The 23,987-nt window shown below is 35.1% G+C and overlaps 1 protein-coding gene across 1 annotated transcript in view; it reads right to left on the minus strand.

Moving 5' to 3' along the window:
* Nucleotides 1–23,987, minus strand: part of Chm (CHM Rab escort protein) — a 171,817-nt gene that overhangs the window by 94,715 nt on the left and 53,115 nt on the right. The window contains exons 3-7 of the mRNA XM_090327051.1: nt 19,578–19,650; nt 17,105–17,229; nt 5,682–6,054; nt 3,419–3,535; nt 2,379–2,499 (exon numbers count right to left, since the gene is read on the minus strand). Coding sequence (XP_090183177.1) covers nt 2,379–2,499; nt 3,419–3,535; nt 5,682–6,054; nt 17,105–17,229; nt 19,578–19,650 — 809 coding nt within the window. The remainder of the gene's footprint in view (nt 1–2,378; nt 2,500–3,418; nt 3,536–5,681; nt 6,055–17,104; nt 17,230–19,577; nt 19,651–23,987) is intronic.

Consider the following 23,987-nt stretch of genomic DNA (forward strand, 5'->3'; position numbering starts at 1 on the left):
TTGTGGCTCAAGTGGTAGTGCATCAATCTTAAGCAAAAATGGCTCAGGGATGGGCCAGGAGTTTGGCCTAGAGGGAGAGTGCTTGCCTACCATGCACGAAGACCCTGGTTCGACTCCTCGATACCACATATATAGAAAAAAGCCAGAATTGGTGCTGAGGCTCAAGTGGTAGAGCTCTAGCCTTGAGAAAGTCCAAGAACAGTGCTCAGGTCCTGAGTTCAAGCCCAGGACTGGCAAAAAAAGGCTCAGGGACAGCCCTCAGGGTTAAGTTCAAGCGCTCTCTCTCTCTCTCTCTCTCTCTCTCTCTCTCTCTCTCTCTCTCTCTCTCTCTCTCTTTCTCAAACACACACACACACATACAAAATCTCATTTTATTGCATTTAAACTGCAATGCTGAAAATGATTACATTTGAAAATATTAAATAATGTAAAATGAATACTTGCTGATAACCAAAGTCACCCACTCTATAGTTTTAATTCTATATGTCTTAGTAGAACTTAGTAGGACAATGTATTGTGAAGAAAAAGCAATAAAACTAATTTCAGTCTGGCTAAAAAGATTAGTCATCATGCACAAAAGCATAAGGGACCCAAAACAGGAGCCTGTGTCTACACCAAAGGATCTCAGTCAAAGGCAGACTAGAAATAATAGTCCATAAAGATAACATCTCCAGTTAACCACCAAAACTGCAGGGTTGGAGGTACTGTTCAGGTAGTACAATGTTAGCTTTGAGCAAACAAATCAAGTGAGAATACAAGTCTCACAGCTCAAGACCTGGTACACACACACACACACACACACACACACACACACACCAGACCTAAAAACTAGTTCCTTAAGAAAAGAAAAAATTGAAACTGGACAGTTAGTGGTATCAAACATAATCCATTACAAAGGATAAAACCTTTATGGAAATAACTTAAATAAATAAAAATTACAAAAATATTACTAAAAGAATATACATTTGTATCACCTGGCAATAGCCAGGGAATTTTTTTTGTGGGGGGAGAGGTTGTTGTTTGCTGGTTTGCTAGTCTCAAAGTTTGAACTCTGGGTCTGGCCGTGGTCCCTGAAATTCTGTGCTCAAGGCTGGTGTTCTAGTTGAGCCACAGCTCTACTTTGTTTGTGGTTCATTGGAGATAAGAGACTCACAGACTTTTCTGTCCTGACTGGCTTCAAACTGATCTTCAGATCTCAGCCTCGAAAGTAGCTAGGATTACAGGTGTAACATACTGGCACCCAACTTAGACTTGATTTTTTTTTTGCCAGTCCTGAGGCTTGAACAAAGCGCCTGGACATTGTCCCATAGCTTCTTTTGCTCAAGGTTTGTGTTCTACCACTTGAGCCACAGTGCCACTTCTGGCTTTTTCTGTTTATGTAGTACTGAGGAATTGAGCCCAGGGCTTCATGCATGCTGGAGAAGCACTTTGTCACTAAGCTACATTCCCAGATCCTTGGACTTGAATTTTTAAGAATAACAATTTTTAATAATATTGTTTTTCTTAATATCAACTCAAAGCTCTGATGGTAAAATGACACATTCAACTTTCAACCAAATCTGAATTAACTGGGCCCCAGATCACACAATGACATGGGTCAAATACAATATTAGAAACCAAGTCTTCTCCAAATCCACTGGGTTTCCCTAATGTATCATTTAGACTTATTTTTGCTTTTATTGGTGAATCAAAATGAATAGTTCAAAATTCTAAGAAAAGGAATCCTGAAAGTGACAATCCATAAAAGGCTTTTGTATTGTTGAAAAGAAAAAAGAATGTAATAACCACAGAGGACTAACATCTATCAGAAACCAACTGACAACAATATTTTATAATCAAGTATTAAGATTAATATGTAGCCCACCATTTGTTTGATACTGAATATATGTGCATTATAGCCACTAGCCACATATGACTACTGAGCACTACGAAATATGCCTAATGAGACCGGGGAACTGAACTTTTAATTTCATTTACTTTTAACAAGTTTAAGTAGCTATACATTGCTAATAGCTTTAACTATGAGATACTGATGCTTTCAAAATAATATTTTAAAACAAAGAAAATGGCCAGATGGGAGCTGGTGGTTCATACCTAGATACTCAGGAGACTGAAATCTAAGGATCATGATTTGAATATATTCCAGGTAGGAAAGTTTGTGAGACTTTTATCTACAACTGTACCAAAAATCCAGAAGTGTAGCTGTGGCTCAACGTGGTCGAGTACTAGCCTTGAGCAAAAAAGCTTAGGGACTGTACCAAGGCCCTGGGTTCAGCCTGAGTTCAAGATTAACCAAAACAAGTAGTTAATCAAATCAAAGCCAATATAAAACAATTAAAATGTCAAAAACTGGAGAATATAACAATGTAAAACAATACCTTTATAATCATCAGGATGGTCTTCATAGTTCATACAAAATGTGAGAAATTTCATGAGCATTCGCTTTTCTACCATAGTAAGTTGTTTGCTATTAAAGACATCTGCTCTGGAACAAGGAACCTGGAAAATGGTGTAATAATCTGTTATACAAACTGTAATACACTTTAGAAGTGAACTGAACTTGAACTCTGGCAAGGCTAGTCACTGCTCAGGTGTACAAGTACCCCAAGTGAGTTTCCCCCCTTTGTGTATAGGATTATTATCTTCATTTTAGTCCACTTCACATCACCTTCTATCAGTTCTAATAGCATCTTTGTTGATTTCAGGGCTAATTAGCTTGCAAGCTTTGTGTGTGTGTGTGTGTGTGTGTGTGTGTGCGCGTGTGTGTGTGCGCGCACGCATGGAGCTTCAAGCTTTAGTGTGTGTGTGTGTGTGTGCGCATGGGGCTTGAATTCAGCCTGGGCACTGTCCCTGAGCTCTTCAGCTCAAGGCTACCACCCTACCCCTGTGCATGGGCATTGTCCCTGAGCTCTTCAGCTCAAGTCTACGGCCCTACCCTAGAGCCAAGCCCCACTTTCTATTTTCTAGAGGTTAATTGGAGATAAGAATCTCAGGTCCTTTTGTTCATGGGCTGGCTTTGAACCTTGATCCTCAGATCTCAATCTCCTGAGTGGCTAGGATTACAGGCGTGAGCCACTGTGCCCAGCTTGCTTGCAAGCTTTCTTATTTCATTCTGCCAACTTGGTCTTCATATCATTAATAAGTCAATGGCATTGCACTCTTCAGAGGGAACAAATCTAGCAAGGCTGCCTGAAACTAACACTTTTTCAACACTCAAATAAAACTGTGGAATAACGTATCAGAAAATTCATAATAAATTGTAACTGAGCAAATCTCACCATGTCTTTTTGTAAAATAACATGTAAGACTGCAATCTGCTACATTTCTAGGAAAATGCCAATCCTACTTACTTATCCTCCAAAATGCACTGTAATAACTTAACCCTATTCCCAGTTACATAAATGATCAATATTAGTACCTGTTCCACTCGTCCTTCTCGAAATGCAAGAATCCTTGTAATATTTTTAAACTCTGCATATCGACTGACATTAGATTTGATTAGAAGATCAATTAGCATTCCCCGAGAATATAGCAGCTGTACAAAGACATTTTAAAAGACCAAAATCAAAATAATGGAAAAATAATAAATACAGAATATTTCTTTTCTGGATTTCAAGTTATTTACAAAAAAGAACTGTACCTACAAATGTTATAATACATAATAATTTATTGCATACTCACAGTTCATTTTCTCTCATAGGCTAAGATGTTATATAATATACAGCATATGAACATATTCATTGTATGACCTGCCCAATTTATTTTTAAACTCTCAATGACAGGCCTGGTACAGTGGCTTGCTTCTATAATCCTAGCTTCACAAGACTGACTTCAAGACAGTCAGGGTTTGAAGTGAGCCCAAGTAGACAAGTACATGAGACTCTGTCTTCAAAATAACCAGAAAAATACTGGGTTGTCAATGTGTAGCTCAAGTGGTAGAGTACCAACCATGAGGAAGATAAACAAGCAGCTCACTGCCCTGAGTATTGGCAAAAAGAAAATATAATCTTGAAAGATACTAGCACCCAAGGGTTTTGGAAATGAAAATGCAGATCTGTACAAGGCCATGTGCTTATTAATAATTAGTCATCTCAGAAAAAATCCTAATGTGTTGCCTTTGAAAGAATCTATTTATAAGATTTCTTCTTGATCCTCCCAGTTCATGTTTGCACAAGATATGACTTTCTCAAGAAGTGAGACCAGTTATTGCTAGCATGAATGTGAGGGATTGACTCAAACTCTCAACATTTCTCATACCTAACATTAAAGAGAAAAAATACAAGAATTTAAACAATGTCATGTAGCATGTTTTAAATTCAACTATACAGTTAAATGCAACAGATCTAGTAATTTCCTATAATGAAGACAACTTTAATGTTAATAACTACATAAATGTTAAAAATTTAAACATTATATCTATAATAACTGGAGGAAATTTGCTTTACCAAAGAAAAAAAGAAATCTGTAAAATCAAATGAAATCATCAGTCTAAGTATCCAAGTAAACAGTAAAGATTTTCTGTAAATCAGTATCAGATAGACAAAAACTATATTAGTCCAAGTATTTTTCAACACAAACCAAATTGATGTCATTTTCAACCTTTATCTTTTTTGTAGGTGTAGTGTGGCTTGTTCTCAGGTCCTGAGCTTTTTTGCTGGACTACCACTTTGAGCAATAGCTCCACTTTTGGTTTTCTGGAGATAAGAATCTCGTGGATTGTAATAATTATTATACATCTAGGATTCTCCTAACAGAGGATCACAATAGCTCAAAAGCTATGCACATATGGCCATATAAGATATGGAAACAAGAGGCTTATCTTTGTGATTGTTGTATTTAATGTGCTATGTGAAGTTATCCCATAGATTTTTCTGCCCAAGCTGGCTCCGAACCATGATCCTCAGATCTCAGCCTCCTGAATAGTTCAAATTATAAGCATGAGTCACCAGAGCCTGGCCAACCATATTTGTCATCATCTTATTTCTGTGATCCTCGGATCACAGCTTCCTGAGTAGCTAGTGTAACAGGTATGAGCCACTGGTTTCTGGCTTGAAACAGATGGTTCTCTGTTTTTGCTTAAAAACAACCATTTTTAAGGCTCAAGCATGCCTCAGTCATAATAATTGGACAATACTAATATATAAAACATAAAAACTTGTTTTTTAAATAAGATCAAATAAAGCTTAACATTTAATGCCTATTTTAAAACTAATGTACTTAAAAGATCATGGAAGAATAAAAATAAATTTCAATGAAAACTGTCAGAGTTTTGTTGCTGAAGCTCAGAAACAATGTGAACATGATTTTTTTCTTTTTTTTCCACCCCCCTCCCACCTTGCCCCTGCATGATTTAAACCTAAGCTTCTTTCTCACCATCCTTTCTGGTCTAAGTGATCTGCCATTGCAATTTTGCAATGATGAGAGCCTAAAAATCATTTTAGTTTGATTAAATAAGGGTACTGAACTTTAATAATTACCATTTTTTGTTTTACTTAACATGTTAGTCCCATAATTATTAAAGGTATAGGTATACATAGAAATTAGTTTTGATTTAGAGAATTTCATCTTTGATTTTTCTCAATTAGTCTGAACAGTAATATATTTTAGTAAATGAACCTAGCCTAAGTCAGGCTATCTTTATACCTAGCTGTCTATAAAAGGGGTATGAAATTGGTACTTACCTTTGATACCAAATCAATATTAAATCTCCTGCCTTCTTTAATAATTTGAGAATAAGTGATTCTAATTTTTTTTGGTTGATCTGCTATGTCCTCCACTATCGGCACATTTTCACTTGTTTCCTCTTCAGAAGTTTTATCATCACTATGGTTTTCTTGCTCTCCTGCCACTGGAGCATCATTGACTTCTTGGGCACTCTCTGAGTCACTGCTTGGAGTTGGTTCTAGGGCCACTGAACATCCTACAGCATTTAATGAGTCATCTTCAGTATGCTGACAGACAAAAGCTGCAGCTTCTCTGGAGTTTGCAGATGTCACCGATGCATGATTTTTCTGCAGTGCACCAGCTTCTTCAACATCTTCATTTGAATCCTGACTAATAAGAAATGATGGTAATGATCAGTATCATGCTTTTCTGCTCTGCTATAATTGTCATATTGCTTTAACTTCTCCCAGTAAATTGGAATCCCTTATCATCTTTACAAAGTCTGCTGTATAGTTTGCCACCTCTCATCTAAGCATTAAACAGTCACCTGGTAAAGTTTCAGTATAAATATGAAACATGTTTATTATTGAATAATACATACATATGTTAAGATTAAGACGATCATGACACATATATTTTTAAGAAGTTAAGACAGACATAAATGAATGTAACATGGACTTTAGAATCAATAGAGCTGAGTTCTATGACTAGTTCATTCTGTGATATTAGACTAGTTACTTAACCTCTCTGAGACCTAAATTTTCTAAGACTATCTAAGGGTTAAATGAAGTAAAGAACATGGCACAATGACTGGAGTTTAGTAAATACTCAATAGTGATATTTATCCCCAAATGATTAATGGAGAGTACTTCCTTTTTATTTAATTTTATTGACAGGGTGATGTACAGAGTGGTTACAGTTACATACATAAGGTCGTGAGTACATTGTTACTTCCCTCCCACGGTTTTCTCCCACTTTCCCTCCCCCAATCCTTCCAACCTCCAACTTGTAAAGTTCCTTTCCAACATATTGTCTTGTATTTCTTGAATTGGTATTATAACACACGTACCTTACATAAAGTCACAATCTCAATCTGGTATGCAAAAAGATCTTTATGTATTCATTCCTCCTATGTATTATCTTAGTAATGCTGTCTTATTACTCTACTAGAAACCACATTTCCAACATTATTACTAGAGTTAACACTCTCAGCCCATCACTAACTTGAGTAATAACAACTGTTACCCGGCAGTTTGCCTGCATCATAAATTCCTGCTCCACAGTATCCATTATTTTTCACTATAATGTTGTACTCTTCAATACCTGGCCTAATAAATGCCTTAAATTTTACAGTTTGTGCGAAGTAAATACCTACTAATTGATTACTCAACAACTAACAGTAGTTCTTTCTTCCATCAAATCTAAACCTCATCTTCCCATAACTTTCCTTTTCCTGTCTCTAATGCAACACTATACACACTACAAAAAAGAGAAACAATGAAAGAGTAAAGTAACACTGACATGTCAAAAAATAGCTTCAAGCCAGGAGTTTGGCCAAGTGGTAGAATGCTTGGCTAACATGCATGAAGATGGGAATTCAATTCCTCAGTATCACATTTATAGGGAAAAAAAAGCTATAAGTGGTGCTGTGGCTCAAGTGATAGAGCTATTGCCTTGAGAAAGGACAGTGACCAGGCTCTGAGTTCAAGCTCCAGGACCGGCAAAAAAAAATAGCTTCATATTTACTATTATTTGATTTTAATGAATTTAAATAAAAAGAGGAACTTAAGTAATTAATGGTAAAAATGAGACATATAATTTAGGACACTGCAGCAGGGAAGGCACCCAAGAATTAATTCCAACTTGAATATTTAGAAAATGCTCTGGAATCTCTTGCCAATGAAATGGTGATAAGTCTTGTGCTTTACTACATGAGACTTGGAAAGTAAGTTCATTTATGAAATGAAAACCACTTTATAATCTCCTAAGGCTAAAAAAATAAGCTATAGAGCAAATATAAGGTATTTCTAAATTGCCTAAAGGACAACAGGGAACAACAAAAAAAACCCTATAAACCTAAAGTTGCCTACATTCACACGGAAGCTCTTCAACACATAAACACACAAGAGAACCACTGCCATTAACAACACTGGAAATGAAAAGTTACCCTGTGAAGTGTGGTCTATATATTTCCCATATTTTAAGTGTTGTACTAACTTCCATTACTTGGAAAGCCAATAAACTAAACTGTGTTCCATGAGACAGGGATCAAGGGTAACAATGTTCAGCAAAAGTTCCATGCCATGGGGCCAGGAGTTTGGCCTAGTGGTAGAGTGCTTGCCTAGCATGCACGAAGACCCGGGTTCGATTCCCCGGTACCACATAAAAGCTGGAAGTGGTGCTGAGGCTCAAGTGGTAGAGCTCTAGCCTTGAGAAATTGCAAGGACAGGCCCTGAGCTCAAGCCCAGGACTGGCAAAAAAAAAGTTCCACACCTAAACATTAAACTAAGAAATGACAGAATAATTAATTTCACTTCACAGATAATCCAGATATGCCAGTGTCTCATACTGCAAACCATAATAATGACACCATGGAAATTAAGCATAGAAACTGATCTATGCAGTCAAAGGGGTTTTATGGAGTAAATGAAATGCATTAACCACTGCCAGACCATCTGAAATACAGAAATAAAAATCCTTAATGAAAGGTATAATCAAAAATTAGTCAAGTTTAAAATACTGGAAGAAAATAGATAAAGAAAGAAATTATTCTCTTACAATTTATTCTACATTCACAGGTTTTTATGTTTTACTGTTTTCAACATGCTAACTTGGCAAAATTCCTAGCACTACAGAAAATACAAGTAACATAAACATAATACTGTCCTACTTTCTACTAACCACCATGGTGTTTTTGGAGTTCTACCAAGGTTAAAGTTAATATTTAAAAAGAAGTTATAAAAGATACCATAAAGTCCTAAAACTTACACAACTACTAAGTAAACAATGTTTTGCTAATCAAAAGGCTCTCTTCCCCCAAATTTTAAACTTCATATTGTGGCAAACAATGTTTTCTTTAAAGATATTCAGCCATCAAAGAAAACTGCAAAAAAAATAGTTCAATCTTATTCATTCAAATTTATTGGAAACACAGAACACAGTTCCAAAACAGAAAAATATGTTAATGCATCATGAGGTCTCAAGAGGCCCTTTAGTTCTAAAATATTGTGATGACTTTTAACATTTTAAGGAAAGCAAACTGCCCATTAGTTCTTGTAACAATTTTCATTATCAAAATAGACCTTACTAATTAGAACTAATGCCATTTATACTGCTAACTTGAACTTCAAAGGCCATTTACAATACTGTATGATGGTATTTGGGGGATAATTTTCCTAACTGCAAATGCCTTGTAAAAATGCTATCTTTTTTACTAATTGCCTAAATCTGCATATAACCCTGAGAATTCAGGGAGAGGAATTCTGATGTTATCTGGTATTGTTTGTCAATTAATGGTAAGTACTTACAAAGGAACACCTCCAACTGAGTATGTCTTATTAATGCCTGTAACAGTCACCATTTTAGATAAGTCCAGTGAAAAACTGCCATCTGGTTAATTTACTCAGATGTTCATTATTTTTCAGTCATTTGCACATTTTTCTCTCCAAATATAGCTTGTTGCAGATATATATATATATACACACACACACACATATACACACACATATGTAGTTTTTGTGTTTTGTTTTGTTCTGGGTTTTTTTTGGCCAGTCATGGGCTTGAGCTCGGAGCCTGACCAACATCCTTGGGCTTTCTCAAGGCCAGAGCTCTACTACTTGAGCTACAGTGCCAATTCTGACTTTTTCTATGTGTATGGCACTGAGGAATCAAACCCAGGTCATCATGCATGCTAGACAAGCAGTGTACCACTAAACCAAGCTCCATGCCTAGGAAGCATTTTCTGAAAGCTCTTGTTTTTGATTATAAAAACCAGAATTTATTTCTATTCCTTTCTTACCACTGGTAACATTTTGTTCAATTAGTAATTATATAGGGTATCTTATCTAAGATATCTAGAATATACTTTCTATTATCTTCTTATGATTTCTTCTGGGATATTAACTCAAAGATTGGGCGAGGTTCAAAAACACCACAGTGGTTATTGGAAAGTAGGAAAACATTGTGTGCTTTATAATCCTTACCTAACTTTATATACTCTTATTGCAATTAAAGAAGTAAATTTGGGGCTGGAAGCATAGTCTATAAGTATTGTGCTCTCAGCCTAGCATGCACAAAGCCCTGGGTTTGTTCCTGGATAATACATACACAGAAAAAGCCAGAAGTGGTGCTGTAGCTTAAGTGGCAGTGCACTAGACTTGATCAAAAAGTGTTTAAGGACAGTGTCCAGGCCCTGAGTTCAAGCCCCAGGACTAGCAAAAAAAATACTCCATTCACTTAATTGATGACTCCCTTGGTTGAGTATATGTTTGCTTATCTATTGACTGAAATACAACACAATATTGTGAGCCGGGTATGGTTTGACAAATCTGCAGTCCCATGTGCCAGGGACATTGCGTTCATAAGTCTGAGACATGAGTTTGAGATCAGCCTGGAAAAGATAGGAAAACAGACTCAAAAATCTGATCTCAAAAAAAATAGGTACATTGGAAATTGTAGAGAATTTTGAGTTAGATAAATGCGGCTTCAAGATGTGGTACTTATACACAATGGAATTATATGCTGCCATCAGAAAGAATGACATCATCCCATTTGTAAGGAAATGGAAAGACTTGGAAAAAATTATATTAAGTGAAATAAGCCAGATCCAAAGAAACACAGGCTCCATGGTTTCCCTCATTTATAATAATTAGTACACATCTAGGATTCTCCTAGCAGAGGATTTCAATAGCTCAAAAGCTATGTATGTATGGTTATATAGGATGAGACTATACAAAAATGAAATCTAACATATGGAAACAAGAAATTTATCTTTGTGATTTTTGTTCTCAATGCACTATGTGCATTTCTTTTCTCTTTTTTTCCTTTTATGGTTAATCTCATGTGGTTACTATATATGACTTTGTTAAAAAATGTGGCTTCAAATATTAACTCTGCTACTGCAGGCTTTCTCTCAGTGTTAGTTGATAGGTAAGATATATCTATAGTTCATCACCACAGCTGTGACACAGAAGAGATTAAATCAAATGTAATAAATAACGTAAACTATGTAGTTAAAGAGATATCATCAAGCTATCTAGCAACTGCTGGTTCTTTTAAATCTATTGTATAATCACCAAATCTTGATTCAATGCAAACTAATAACTTGCATTTTAAATAATTTTGCATATATGCTATTTGTAGAACAAAATTATTTTTAGGCCAGAACTAGAAGCAGCACACAGATAACACTCTTGTGACACAAAATGTACTTACTTCTTTAGAATTTGTGGTACCTATCACAACAACTTACATTTTAGTATTTAGCCTATCTTTTTAATAACCCAAAGCAGTAAATTTAAAGAGAAAATGATCACTGAGACTTTAAGTTGAACATTCACAAAATTTTTGAAAACAAGTCAAAACAAATAAAAATATTCTATATATTTATAGTGAAATACCCTGTTATTAATTGGCTATGTACCTTTAGGTAATTTTGAAACATTACTGAGGGGTTTGCAGGTGCATTCTGTGTGATCCTTAAATCAAAGACAAAGTGAGGCAATGTGACTGAAATACTGTTTATGGTGAAGAGAGGGACACATTCTTCTTCAAATTAAATAACAAATTGGTCAAAATGATCAAAGGGGTGACATTAATCAAGATTCATTGTATTTGTACATTAGTTTGTTGAATGGCAATGCCTTTTAAAACTACTTAAAGATAAAGATAAATATTAAAAAGTAAAATAAAGTGACAACTGGCATATGTGTAAATCAAACCATAGATTTGGTCCTAAAGAACATAAACTCTATAAATAAGCTAACTCAACAAGTCTAAACTGGGGAAAAAAGTGGTAATATTCCAGCATTATCATTTATAAGGTTGTAAAGACAAGATATTTTGGACGTTTACAGAAGTTTTCAAGTACTATACCATGTATATATTGCACCAAGAACTTCAAATTTGACTTCTATCTATAGCATGAGTGTCTTTTATCCAAAATACTTGGGCCAGAATTGTTTCAGATTTTCACTTTTTCCAGACGTTGGAATACTGATATTTGCATATTGAGAGATCTTGGAAACGACAGAGTATGTCTAACAAATACATTCATTTAGGTCTCACATATACCACACGCGCACACACACACACACACACACACACACACACACACACAATAGTTTTATATAATATTGTTCATAAACCTGTATTTTTGCTGTAGCCCTCCATATAAAAGTTAGGTGTATAATGTTACCTCTGCAGTCTCTCAAAACCTCTAGATAGTTGAAATTTTCAGACTTAGCATTTTTGGATGTTCAGCCTATATTACTTGATACAATTAAACACGGTAAAATACTTAGTGTAAATGAGTTTTAAAGTACAGAATTTGAACTCTTAGTAATTGATCATTCAGAAAATTTGTTAAATTGCATATTCTGAGGCAGTTGTGTGCAAGAATGAAAAAAATCATTAACAAGGGTAGACACAGTTGGCTGGCATTAGTGTATAATCACAAAGTCCTCAAAAAGTTTTAACTTCATTTCTGGAAAACACCAGCCTTATTAAATGAGATTAAAGAGAAGTATTAAATACAATGAATCTGTGTCATGTTGTGGATAAGAAACACATAAACAAGTATAGAAAATAGATTCTTGGTAAGAAAAAACAAAACCACTAGTGGAAAGATAAAAAACTCCTCTGCAGAAGAAATGATTCCCTACATAGATAATCTGAAAGAATCTACAAAAGTTCCTCAAATAAGTACTTCAGTGCTTATTTTTGAGATCAACACATTAAAAACTGCATTGGGCACTGGTGGCTCATACATGTAATGTTAGCAAAACAGGAAGCTGAGAGCCAAGGAACCTGGTTTGAAACCAGCCAAGACAGGATAATCTGTGAAACTCTGTTTCCAATTAGTTATCAAGAAAGCCAGAAGTGGCATTGTGAGTGCTAGCTTTGAGCAAAAAAAAAAAAAAAAAAAAAAAAACCTCAGGAAAAATGCCTAGATCCTTAGTTCAAGCACAGGACTAGCAAAAACAACAACAACAAAAAAGAAAAACAACAACAACAAAAACCCACCTGTATTTGAGTATACTAATAGTGATACTGATTATGTGAAAAGAAAAACAAAAAGACAATAACATATAGGAATGTTCCAAATAGAACTGAAAACCTAAGTATATAATGAACAAAACACAGAATTAGTATGCTGAAAATTATAAAGTATTGCTGATGAAAACAAAAGACAACCTCCATAAATTAAGAAAAATACTATGTTCATTCAAACAAAGTCATCAAACAATAAAGACACTGCTTTTTTCCAAACTGATTTACATCTTTATGTTGGAAGGACAATTTCTATTTGTCAGCAGTTTTCAGAGCTACACATACATTAAAGCACTTATATGGAAAAGCATAATGCCTAGAACAGCTGAAACAATTTGATGAAATATATAATTTGAAGAAATAAATTCTACCTGTTATCAAGACCTATTATATAACTACAGAAATGAAGACAGTATGATAATGAAGAGAAATGAAATATGAACTCAGAAAGCCATCCAGAAAAAATTTAGTCATCTGATTTTTTTATTTATGCAAAAGTAGTTCAACCGAGAAAGAACAGACTTTTGAACAAAAGCTGCTTAAAGCCAACTAGATTTCCTTACATGGAAGGAAAAGAAGCATATTGATTGAAACATACTATACACAAAATATATTTAAAGTGGACCATAAATGCTAATTAAAAATAGTGATGGGATATATATTCTACAGACATATTGATATATATCAATGTCATAGATACACACAAAGACTCAGCTATGATACACAAAGATTCAGCTTAATATTAATTTGTTCTTAAATTTATATGCCAGTGATTGCATATAGATTCCACTATTGAATATTTGTTTAACAGTTGACATTGAAATATGATGCAAAAAAAATCAGTGTTAAGCTGGGCACGGTGGCTCACACCTGTAATCATAGCTACTCAGGAAGCTCAAATCTGAGGATCATGTTTCAAAGACAGCCTAGGCATGAAAGAATGAGACTCTAATCCCCATTTAATCACTACAAAATGGGAAGTGGGGCTGTAGCTCAAGGGGTAGGGAGATAGCCTTGAGCTGCAAAGCTCTGGGACAACACCCAGGTCCAGGAGTAGGGCAGTATCCTTGAAGAGCTCAGGGACAACACCCAGATGCAGAGTTCAAGTCCCATAACCACAAAACAAAACAATCAGTGTTAATAAAATCTTTTAATAAAAAAAGGTTTTAAGGTCCAAATGTACACAAGAAATGGTAAGGTTTGATTAGAAAAACTAATTTTTATAAAAGGAAATGCTGATCAACTACATCTCATCAAAATTAAAACTACTTGCCTCTGTAAAATATTTTGTTTCAGGCTGGAATTTTGGCCTACTATATATCTATGACATACAAACCCTCTGCCTAATTTTAATTATGGTCTAAAATCTAAGTGCCAGTGATTGTATATAGATTCCCTTCTTGAATACTTGTTTGTTAAACATGTCATTTGAAATATGATGTAAAAATAAATGTTAATTTTTTAATAAAAAAATTACACACACACACACACACACACACACACACATACACACGGTTCAATTCCTTAGTACCACATATTTAGAAAAAGCGGGAAGTGATGCTTTGGCTAAAGTAGTAGAGCTCTAGCCTTGAGAAAGCCCAACAACAGTGCTCAGGCCCTGAGTTCAAGCCCTGGGAAAGGGGAAAAACATTTTGTTTCAAATAGGATGGAAAGATGGAAAGACAAGCCATAAAGTGTAGAAAATATTCTCAAACCATAAATGTGACAAAGTACATATATCTAGGATAAAGCACTCTGGACCCACCATTAAAGACCCAGTTCAGTCTGGCACCAGTGGCTCACGCCCATAATCCTAGCCACTATACTGAGAAGGCTGAGATCTGAGGATCACAGCCAGCCCAAGCAGAAAAGTTCATGAGACTCCATCTCCAATGAACCTCAAAAAACAGAAGTGGCACTGTGGCTCAAATTGGTAGAGCGCTAGCCTTGAGTGAAAGAACTCAGGGACAATGCTGAGGCCCTGAGTTCAAGCCACATGACAGACAAAAAATATTAGCTAAATAATAAGAAAGTGATGTAATTCATATTGCATTTCACTCAAAACTCAAAATAATATAGATGACAAGTAAACACATGAAAAGATATTTTCAAAATCAGCCATCTTGGGCGGGAGTTTGGCCCACTGGTAGAATGCTTGCCTAGCATACACAAAGACCCAGGTTTGATTCCTTGGTACCATATACACAGAAAAAAACTGGAAGTAGTGCTGTGGCTCAAGTGGTAGAGCTCTAGGCTTGAGAAAGCCTCAGTACAGTGCTCAGGTATTGAGTTCAAGGGCCAGGAATGGCAATTATTTTTTTAAATCAGCCATCTAGGAGATTCATGTTGAAGCATAAAGTAGGTAGCCCTGCACATTTATCAGAATTCCAAAATAAGAAAAGTTACATCAAATTTAGGTGAAGATGTAGAAAAACTCAATTATCCATATTATTATTCATAATAACTGGATTATTTTGGGTGGGAGGATAAAGCCGTTAAATTCTTTTGAAAAAGAGTTGCAGACCAATAGTGAAGCCTACTGGTAGAGTGCTTGCTTAGAATGTATAAAGCCCTAGGTTCGATTCCATGGTACCACATACTCAGAAAAATCCAGAAGTGGCACTGTGGCTCAAGTAGCAGAGAACTAGCCTTGAGCAAAAATGTCCAAGGACAGTGACCAGGTCCTGAGTTCAAGCCCCAGGACTAGCAAAAAAACGTTGGGTGTTTTAATTCAAAATTTAACATATAATTATATGACATAGAAACACTTGGAAATTTGTAACACATAGTGAAAACTTTTATCCAGGGAAATTTTTCTGTTTAGTACTAATAAAAAAAAACCCACATACAACATTAAACTACAGTATTATTTTTACTTTTACTTTTATATTTTTGTCGGTTGTGGGGCTTGAACTCTGGGCCTTGGAGCTGTCCTTGAGCTCTTCAATTCAAGGCTAACACCCTACCCCTTGAGCCACAGTTCCACTTCTGGTTTTGTGGTTTTAGAGATAAGAGTCTCACAGACTTCAGTGTCTGGGTTGGCTTTGAATATCAATCCTTGACAATAAAATTAAATTAAAAAAAAAACAATGTTGAAATCTCTACTTCCACCACTCATCTCTCAAACTGCAAGTATGACAAAAGAAGATTTTGTCTACATTACTTACTGATTAATGCTCTATAAATGTGTTTGTATATATTGCTCAGTGTAGATAATTATGCCAAATTTATATGACTAAAACAATTATTACTTTAGTTAGGAACTTTAAAATAACTGTGGTGGTAGATACATGAATCTATGTATATGACACAATATGGAACAAAACACAACCCCTAGGACTGCACAAAATAACATAAACATCAATAACATGTATGTAAAAAGCAATAATGAGGAACTGGAGTCATAGTTTAAGTTGAAGAATGCCAATTGTAAGCAAAAAGCCAAGTGGGAGTACAAGGCCCAGATTTCAAGCCTCAGGACTAGCACCAAAAAGCAGGTAATAACAAAAGGCCAGGAATTTGTACTATACATATTTCAGTATTTAGAAAAGAATATGCATGAAGATATTGCGATATTTCTCTCAAGAATATCAAAGATCTACAAGACAGACATAAGCTCTTTTACTTCAAACTAAAGTTTTCTAGGTAACTAAAGTTACCTATTAAAATGACAAAATGTATGTCAAATTCTACTTTTCAAGTGGAGGATGGCAGACATTACCTAATTTATAATTAAACACTGGGACAGAACTATGATCATTGTTTGGTTGTTCTTTTTTTGTCAATTATGGGGCTTTAACTCAGGGCATTCTCCCTGAGCTCTTTTGCTCAAGGGCAGTCCTCTACCACTTTGAGCCACAGTGCCACTTCTGCTTTTCTGGTAGTTAATTGGAGATAAGTCTCACAAACTCACAAATTTCCCTGCCGAGGTTGGGTTTGAACCATAATTCTCAGATCTCAGCCTCCTGAGTAGCTAGGATTATAGGCATGAACCATGAATGTCCAGCTTCATTGATGTTTACACTGTGTTCAAAATGGTGCTGACCATAAAGGATTTTGTAGTACAAAAAGTCATTTAAATAGCCAAAAGCACTCTGTAACGAGATACTGATTGTTGGTTTCTTCTGAAGAAGTGGGAGAAACAGTTATCCTATATAAATGTGTTTCGTACCTGGCAAAACAAAATACTTCCACATGTTGAATCGTTTTGTCCTTTCTATTAAGCTCAATGGCTTCTTCATTGTCAAGGATGTGTTCTTGCCAGGATGAACTTTCAGTCACAGTGTCTCTTTCTTCCTAAACACAAGAGATAAAAAGTATTACTTCAATTGTGGGATCTGAATCAGCAGTTTTCTGAGAATATTTATATCGTTACTTTCATCGCATCAGTCCTCAAAGGATTATCAATTCACAAGAAATGAAGTGATTCCAGGACAATGTGCCAACTTCAAAAGAGGAAAACTGTAAAATTTGTATTATCAAAATACAGAATTTGCCAGGCATTGGTAGCTCACATTTGTAATACTAACTACTCAGGAGGCTGAGACCTAAGGACTATAGTTCAAAGTCAGCCAGGCAGGAAATTCTGTGAGACACTTATCTCCAATTAACCAACCAGAAAACCAGAAGTGCTGCCATGGCTTAAAGTGGTAGAACACTAGCCTTGAGCAAAAAAATGCCCAAACACAGCACCCAAGCCTAGGCTCAAGCCCCATGACAACCACCACCAACAACAACAAAATACAATTTGTGTCCATATTCCTTTATACACTGTGACTTTTGATGGTCATTTGGATATGGCTGTTTTCATACTTCTTTAGATGTAGGACAACTAAGTTTCTACCACTGCAAACTATACATTGTACAAAACTTGTTAATAATCAACTTTTCTTCGTCACAGTTGTCAAAAGTATAGGCTCCTGGATTCTATTTATTTCCAGCTCATTGAATGATGGTAAGTAATCATATTTGTGATTGTATATAAAACCCTTTGTGTTTGTGTGTACCAGACCTGGGACTTGAACTCAGGTCCTGTGCACTGTCCCTGATCTTTTTTGCTTAGGGCTAGTCCTCTACCACTTAAGCCCCAGTTCCACTTTTGGTATTTTGATGCTTTACTGTGGAGATGAGACTCTCCCAGACTTCTCTCCACAGACCAAATTAGAATCTTGATTCTCAGATAGCAGTTTCTAGAAGAGCTAGCTAGTACTATAAGCATGAGCCACCAACACCCAGAATAAAACCATTCTGAAAAGTACTCAGTACAATATCACTAAGGATTTTATTATAAGCAAATGTTGAACATTTTGTAATCAGAAAGAAATAATGATGCACATTAAAAATTTTTAGTAGTTCCTAATTATATTTTATGAAGAAAATTGCATAATATTTAGCAATATTTGAATACAGTGGATTTTTGAAGACATCAAGATAGTTTATATCTCTTTCAAATATCAAGGGACAATTTTGGTGATAATACTAGGGTTTTTAACTCAAAGCTTCACACTCACTTGTCTTTCTGGCTCATGATTCATGCTTATCCCTTGGACCATTGCCTTAGCTTGGGATGCTGCTATTTAATTGGAGATAGATTTTTTTGTCAGTTGTGGGGCTTGAACTCTGAGCCTGGGTGTTATTCCTGAGCTCTTCAGCTGTACCCCTTTAGAGACAGGGCCACTGGTTTTCTAATGGTTAATTAGAGATAAGAGTCTCATGGACTTTAGTACCCGGGCTGATTTTGAACCATGATCCTCAGATCTCAGCCTTCTGAGTAGCTAGGATTTCAGATGTGATCCACCTCGCCTGGCTTGGAGATAGATTTTGCAGAGTTTTTGTTCCAGCTGGCTTTGAATTAGGATCCTCCAGGTCTCAGCCTGTACAGTAAGCAGGATTACTGACATGAAGCAACTTACATAAACATATAAAAGCATCAATGACAGAGATCATTTCAAATTCATACTTTTTAGTTGGTTTACTTGCTGTGTTGTTTAAAATACACTAAACCAAACAATGTTTGAGAACAAATGTGCTTACTTCCTTATGTATGTAAATGTAACCCTTCTATAAATTAACTACAAATACACTAAACCAAAGAACAACTATCAGTAGGTGAGATTTTATAAAATATTTTTCTATGAATAATTTTGGATATCAATACTTGCCTTACATTTGGGCATACTTACAGTGTTACTACAAAGTGGTATCAAGTACCTATGACTTGGTTTTCACCCAATATACCTATTTATATTGAAAAAGTGTTATCTATACTATCATAACATATAAAAATAGTTGACAAGGGGGTGAGGAGTTTGGCCTAGTGGTAGAGTGCTTGCCTAGCATGTATGAAGACCCAGGTTCGATTCCTCGGTACCACATATATAGAATAAACCGGAAATGGTTCTGAGGCTTAAGTGGTAGAGCTCTAGCCTTGAGAAAGTGCAAGGGCAGTGCTCAGGCCCTGAGCTTAAGCCCAGGACTGGCAAAAAAAATAGCTGACAAGGCATATGTGCATATTTTTCACAAATAAATAAATAAAATAAGGTTATCAATCCTATATTACAAAGGAACATTAAGGTCTCTTCAATTCAGGACATGTGACAAAATAGTCTAGCAAAACAGAAGATGAAGATCAGATAAGAAGTTACCTGATATTCTTTTAACCAGGAAAGCAGTCCCGAAAAGCTAAAACTAGCCCAGTTTCCTCCATAGTAGCTTCTTCTGTAACAAAAAAAATGAAAAGGGTATAAAAATACAGGTATGAGTCTTCATCAACAAAAGCACCCTACACTCTTAACTCATTATGTTTTCTAATATTGCTGCTTCAAAGGTTTAAAAAAACCCACATAAATAGAATGCTGACAAAAAAAAGCTGACATAAAATTAATATTCTCACTGGGGCATTGGTGGACATGTCAATAATCCTAGCTACTCCAGATGCTTAGACCTGAGGATGAATGCTCAAGGGTAGCCCAACTAACAAACAAAATTTTGTGTGACTCCTTTAAAATTAACCAGCAGAAAACATACTGAGCCAGGCGCTGGTTGTTTGTGCCTGTAATCATAGCTAACTTGATCTGAGGATTTCAAAGTTTGAAGCCAGCCTGGGCAGGAAAATCCTTGAGACTGTTATCTTCAATTAACCATCAAAATGCCAAAAATGGAGCTGTGGCTCAAGTGATAGAATGAGCCACCCTTGAAGTAAGTGCTCAGGGACATCCACTCATCTAAGAACTTTTGAGCAGGTTTGTCATAGCACTGTAACATATTACTATGCAGCTATGAATGTATCCAACAACTGCTGAGTCAGAAAAAGAGAGTATGTTCAATTTTAATAATGACTGACAAACCCTCAGATCACAGATCTGGATGATAACTCGGGAGTTGAATACACCTGTTCCTATGTGCATAGAAACAAGTCATGATTCCTTGAACTGGTAGTGATATTTAGCTGGATAATTAAGGTTTGTTGCAATTCCTACAAAAATTATCATGCTATTTACACTTAAAAGTGACTGTATGATGAACAGAAAAGTGCACTCGGTCCCACCTACAACATGCATTCGTTTCTGGTTGGGAGAACTTCCTAGATTTGTTTCCATGTTCCTATTTTATTTCTAATGGAATAAAAATCCATAAAGGCTCACTTGATCACTAGACAAAAAAATAAACTTTTAATATTATACCAAAAAATATTCTCCCATATTGATATTAAACATGGTCTCAAAATTTGGATACATTTCTTCTAAATCAGCAATTTACATAGGTCTGAAGAATATTTTATTGTACAGTTTAATCACTGTCATACTCTTAACAGATGGGTCAAAATAAGCACTTGTAAAAGTAGGTCTAATAACATAAATCAATACTCTGCTTCTTTTTCATGGCTTTCTCAGAAGTCATGTAAGTTGTCTTCCCTTCACATTATTAGTGTTTTATCCAAGTTTGTTTCCTCTCCTCTCTAGGCTATAAAACAGTAAGTGGTATGTATTAAGGGCTCTGTACTAAATTTTGAGGCAAAGATGACAAGATAGACATTATTCCAAGACACCATGGCCTTTGATATCCTAACTTCAAGTTAAATTCTGTGTTTATAGTCCAGATAATTCAGTCAATGCAGATAAAACTAGATCAGTGCAATGTGTGACTCTACTGTGAACTTGGAAGTCTCCTCCTGGTATAATAGTCTGTGGAGTCTTTACTCTGCTGCTTTATCTACTGCTGTATCTCTCGGGTCTCAATCTGCTGTTCTGGGTTTACACAGCATAGCTTTCTCTACTTTAATCAGTAGCAGTAGCTAACTGATGGGTAATAATGCAAAGATAAAAGTAAAGTTTTGAATACCAAACTCACACAAAAAAACAACACTTATAATGTTGTTGATCATGCTAAACTTCATGTCAATGAAAACTTTCTCCAGAGAATGTATCACTTCTAAATGAATGAGATTCAGTCATAAGCTAGAAGAAAGTATTTTAAAGACTTATCTAACAACACATTAGTATCCAAGTTATATAAAGATTTTCCATTCAATAAAACAAATATTCAGTTTGAAAAATGGACGAAGAGTTACAACAGACACTTCACAAAGAAAGAGGTAATAAGATATCAGAAGTGCACATTAACATGAAAAAAGAGGGGACATGAGGGCAGAGAGAAGGAAAGGTGAAAGGCAAAAAGGAAAAGGGAAAGGGCAAAAGGGAAAAGAAATGGAAGGAAAAATAGAAGCATAATGAGATCTAGTAGACATTAACACATCCACAAGAAGACTGAAAACTGACAATACTGGACATCGTTGGACAGCCAGAATGCATGTAGGGAGAGGAGAACCAGTGCAGTTTTTAAGAATATCTATCAGGTTCTTACAAAATCATTCCATGATATAGTAATTCTATTCCAAGACAATTACCTATGAAGAAAGCCTTACAAAAGATTTCCCAGAGCTACTTTATTCATGATTAACCCCATAATGATAATAATCTGAATATTAATTCATAAGAGAACTAATAAATAAGTTGTGGTTGAAACTATTCACCCATGTAAAGAAATGAACTGATGCAAACAACAACATAAACCATTCTCAGAAATAAGTTGCATGAAAGCTTTAATCACAAAGAACGCATACAGTATAATTCCACTTTATGAAATTATAATAACTTTTTATGAAAAATATCACCAGAGCTGTTTCCTGTAAGACCGGAAGCGAGGTCACGGTTTGACTGTGAAGGGGCATAGAGAAACTTCCTGGAATAATAGTAATTATCCTTCATATTGATAAGATTTCTAATTATACAGAAGTATAAGCTTGTTAAATAACTTGATAGTCTACTAAAAAGCTGTACCGTGCATTATATGTAAACTGTATCTTTAAAAATACCAAATTTTAAACTAATAAGTGATGTGTGTGCTGAAGTCCTGAATGACTGAAATTATTGATTTGTACAGTATTTTCTGTAATATACAAAATAAGATTGGGAGACATATATAAGAAAACAGGTACATTATATAGGAAATAGGCAAAATGTTAATTGTAGCATATATACAATAAAATTATAGATTCTCAGTATAATTTCTTAATCTTTCAGTAAATCTTTGTAAATTATAAAATATTAGAACAACAAAAATAATCAAACATGAATTTTCAAGCACTGATCACAATGTGTCAATTCCCAAGGTACTTTCAGGAATTATGAGAAGTCTACAAAAACCAAGAAGAGAAATCTTGCTGTTTCTTTCCACTATTAAATAACTTGAGGTCAGTCCATGGTCAAAAATCTATTTTTCTTGCATATACATGGTCATATGGTTTTTGACAGCACTAATTGGTTCTAGTATTTTTCCATGCAGCTCCCATTTTCAACTTTTCCTGTTGATGTGGTCTTAACATCAGCATCTGGTGATCTCATCCAATTATCTATGTAAAAGGTGAAACGTGGTTTTCATTACTATGGTCTTTTTGACAAAAAGGATAACACAATTATTAGTAAACTCACTAAAAAGCCAGCACCAATTTTGACTAAATTTATTTTGATATGTATTATAGTTTTAAATATGGTTTGTAATCTATCTTAAACAAAAAGACTTTAAGTATCCAAATCAATATAACAAAAAGGAAAAGAAAACAATCAATATGACACCCTGATATGCTCTCTGGATCAATATTGTAGTAAAAATTAAAGTCCACAAACTATCAATTTTATCGTTGAAGATATGGTTTTAGAACTGACATTTAAATTTGACTTATAAAATATAAATTAAAACTGCTTCTATCGCCAGGAGGGATCACTACTACACTGTTGGTGGGAGTGCAAACTCATTCAACCACTATAGAAAGCAGTATGGCATCCCTGGGTTATCTCATATTGTTACAATTTTTCACCTTGTTATCTAATATATTTTATATGTGCTTAACTGGTTATTTGAAATTGGATAGGGAAGGGGGGAAATCAAGATAAGCAGGAGGAGGGTGGGAGGGAAATGGGGACCATGTCATGAGAAAGGGAATCAATGTTTGTGAAGTTATGCACCTTCTATTAATCACAATAAAAATTATTTAATAAAAAATAAATTAATATGTATCTATGATATACAAACCCTTAGCCTAATTTTGATTATGTTCTAAAAAGTGTGCCAGTGATATAGATTCCCTTCTTGAACACTTGTCTGTTAAACATGTCATTTGAAATATGATGTAAAAATCAATGTTAATAAATTCTTTAATAAAAAGAAAAAAAAGAAGAAAAAAACTGCTTCTATCAGAAGCAGTAAAGCTAGATTGTTGGGTTTAGGTTTAAAACTTCAGAGACATGATTTATTTTAAGCAAAAAAGTGAGAACTTCCTAAATGAGAAAAAAATCAAAAGGGCATGGCACATTTTCTGCCAATTTTGTGTCACAACTGCCTCTGTACATCAAGAAAGAAGCACTTTTGTGATGAAGAGCAAAGTTGTGTCTCTATTGCCAGGAATACGGTTTTATGTGATTAAAAAGACTTCTTTAGATATTTTTGTGGAACTAGAAAATAAATATCTACAGTATTAACTATTTAATGTTTTGTGA

The sequence above is a fragment of the Megascapheus bottae genome, chromosome X (assembly GCF_031878675.1).
Source record: "Megascapheus bottae isolate mThoBot1 chromosome X, mThoBot2.hap1, whole genome shotgun sequence".
NCBI classification, from domain to species: Eukaryota; Metazoa; Chordata; class Mammalia; order Rodentia; family Geomyidae; genus Megascapheus; species Megascapheus bottae.